Genomic DNA, 1419 nt, shown 5'->3' with positions numbered 1-1419 from the left:
TGCACCAACCTCCCTTCCCTCCCCCAATGTTCAAAATTCAAATGGAATGATGACCATATTCCCAGAGCCATTCGTGAAACTCAGGTCCATCTATCTCCTCATCCTACACATTTCCTGCTTGAAAGTAAGAGATTCAAGAAGGGGTACGCAGGGGAAGGCTGTGTTCTCCCAGAGGCAGCCAGCATTCTCTGCTGAGGGTAACCTAAGACAAGGACCTCCCCTTAATCCTTTCCATTATACATACGTTTACCTCCTAAATGCAAATCAGCACATGAGCACACAGATGAAAACACAGCACACTTTTACTTAAACTCAGTTTCCTCCTCAGTCTGGACAGTATTTCCTGGGCATCATGGACCTCACCTACAGGAACATGAAGCCCTTGTTTTTCTTCTTCTTTCTGCTGGCAGTTTCCAGATGTGAGTGTCTCAGGAATTCAGAAATGAAGGTAATGGGGATGACATGTCTGAGCCCATGATTCAATGTTGTTCTGCTTGTTTTCAGGTGTCCTGTCCCAGATACAGCTGAAGGAGTCAGGCCCAGGAGTGGTGAAGCCTTCTGAGACCCTGTCTCTCACCTGCACAGTCTCTGGTTTTTCCATCACAACCAGTTATTACTACTGGCATTGGATCCGCCAGCCCCTGGGGAAGGGGCTGCAGTGGTTGTCAAGAATAGACTATGATGGTGACACGTTTTACAATCCGTCACTCAAGAGCCGAATCTCCACATCTAGAGACACTTCCAAGAATGAGTTCTCTCTTCAGCTGAGCTCCATGAGTGATGAGGACACGGCCGTGTATTACTGTGCGAGAGACACAGTGAGAGGAAGTCAGTGTGAGCCCAGACACAAACCTCCCCGAGCAGGAGACAGCTGAGCTGCAGGGGGCGCTCATGATCCACCAGAGCAGGGACCGACTCCAGACTCAGGGTTAAGCAGGGGATTCCTGTTACTATTGACAGTTTCATTTTCCTCCTTAAAAGCATTTAATTTTGGGGAAATCTGTACTACATCTATTTTAAATAATGACCTATTGTTTCCAAGTTTCAAAACCAGAAAATCTATGTGCAGTGCTATTCTGCATTGTATGGAATTGTGCACACAAGAGCATATAAATTAATTTTCTTCATTTTGTTCTCCTGGATTAGATTTGAAATGTGAAGAAATTTCCAATGAACTGTTCTGAATCTCTGCAGTTAATTATCTATGATTAATTCTCTGTCCTAGCTCTGCCTAGACAAATACAGAAATATAAAAATATAATATTACTAATAATAAAATTCGAATTCACATGACTGTTTTATCACCATAAGAACAGATTTTTAATGTTAGAATAATTTCATCATAATTGAAAGTTAAAGTCCTCATATTCTTTTTATGGTGTTAACATGTATATTATACCTCTCCAAGGCTAGTCAGAT

At 42.4% G+C, this 1419-nt stretch overlaps 1 gene segment (V, D, J or C); it reads left to right on the top strand.

Annotated features, from left to right (window-relative positions):
- Positions 1-328: 328 nt before the first annotated feature.
- Positions 329-1042, top strand: LOC143676119 (immunoglobulin heavy variable 4-30-4-like). The segment is given in 2 exon segments: positions 329-419; positions 505-1042. Coding segments are annotated over 2 exon segments (438 nt in total).
- The last annotated feature ends 377 nt before the right edge of the window (positions 1043-1419 follow it).

Source organism: Tamandua tetradactyla, chromosome 3 (genome assembly GCF_023851605.1).
Source record: "Tamandua tetradactyla isolate mTamTet1 chromosome 3, mTamTet1.pri, whole genome shotgun sequence".
In the NCBI taxonomy this organism is placed as follows: Eukaryota; Metazoa; Chordata; class Mammalia; order Pilosa; family Myrmecophagidae; genus Tamandua; species Tamandua tetradactyla.
This window is presented reverse-complemented; position numbering and strand designations above follow the sequence as displayed.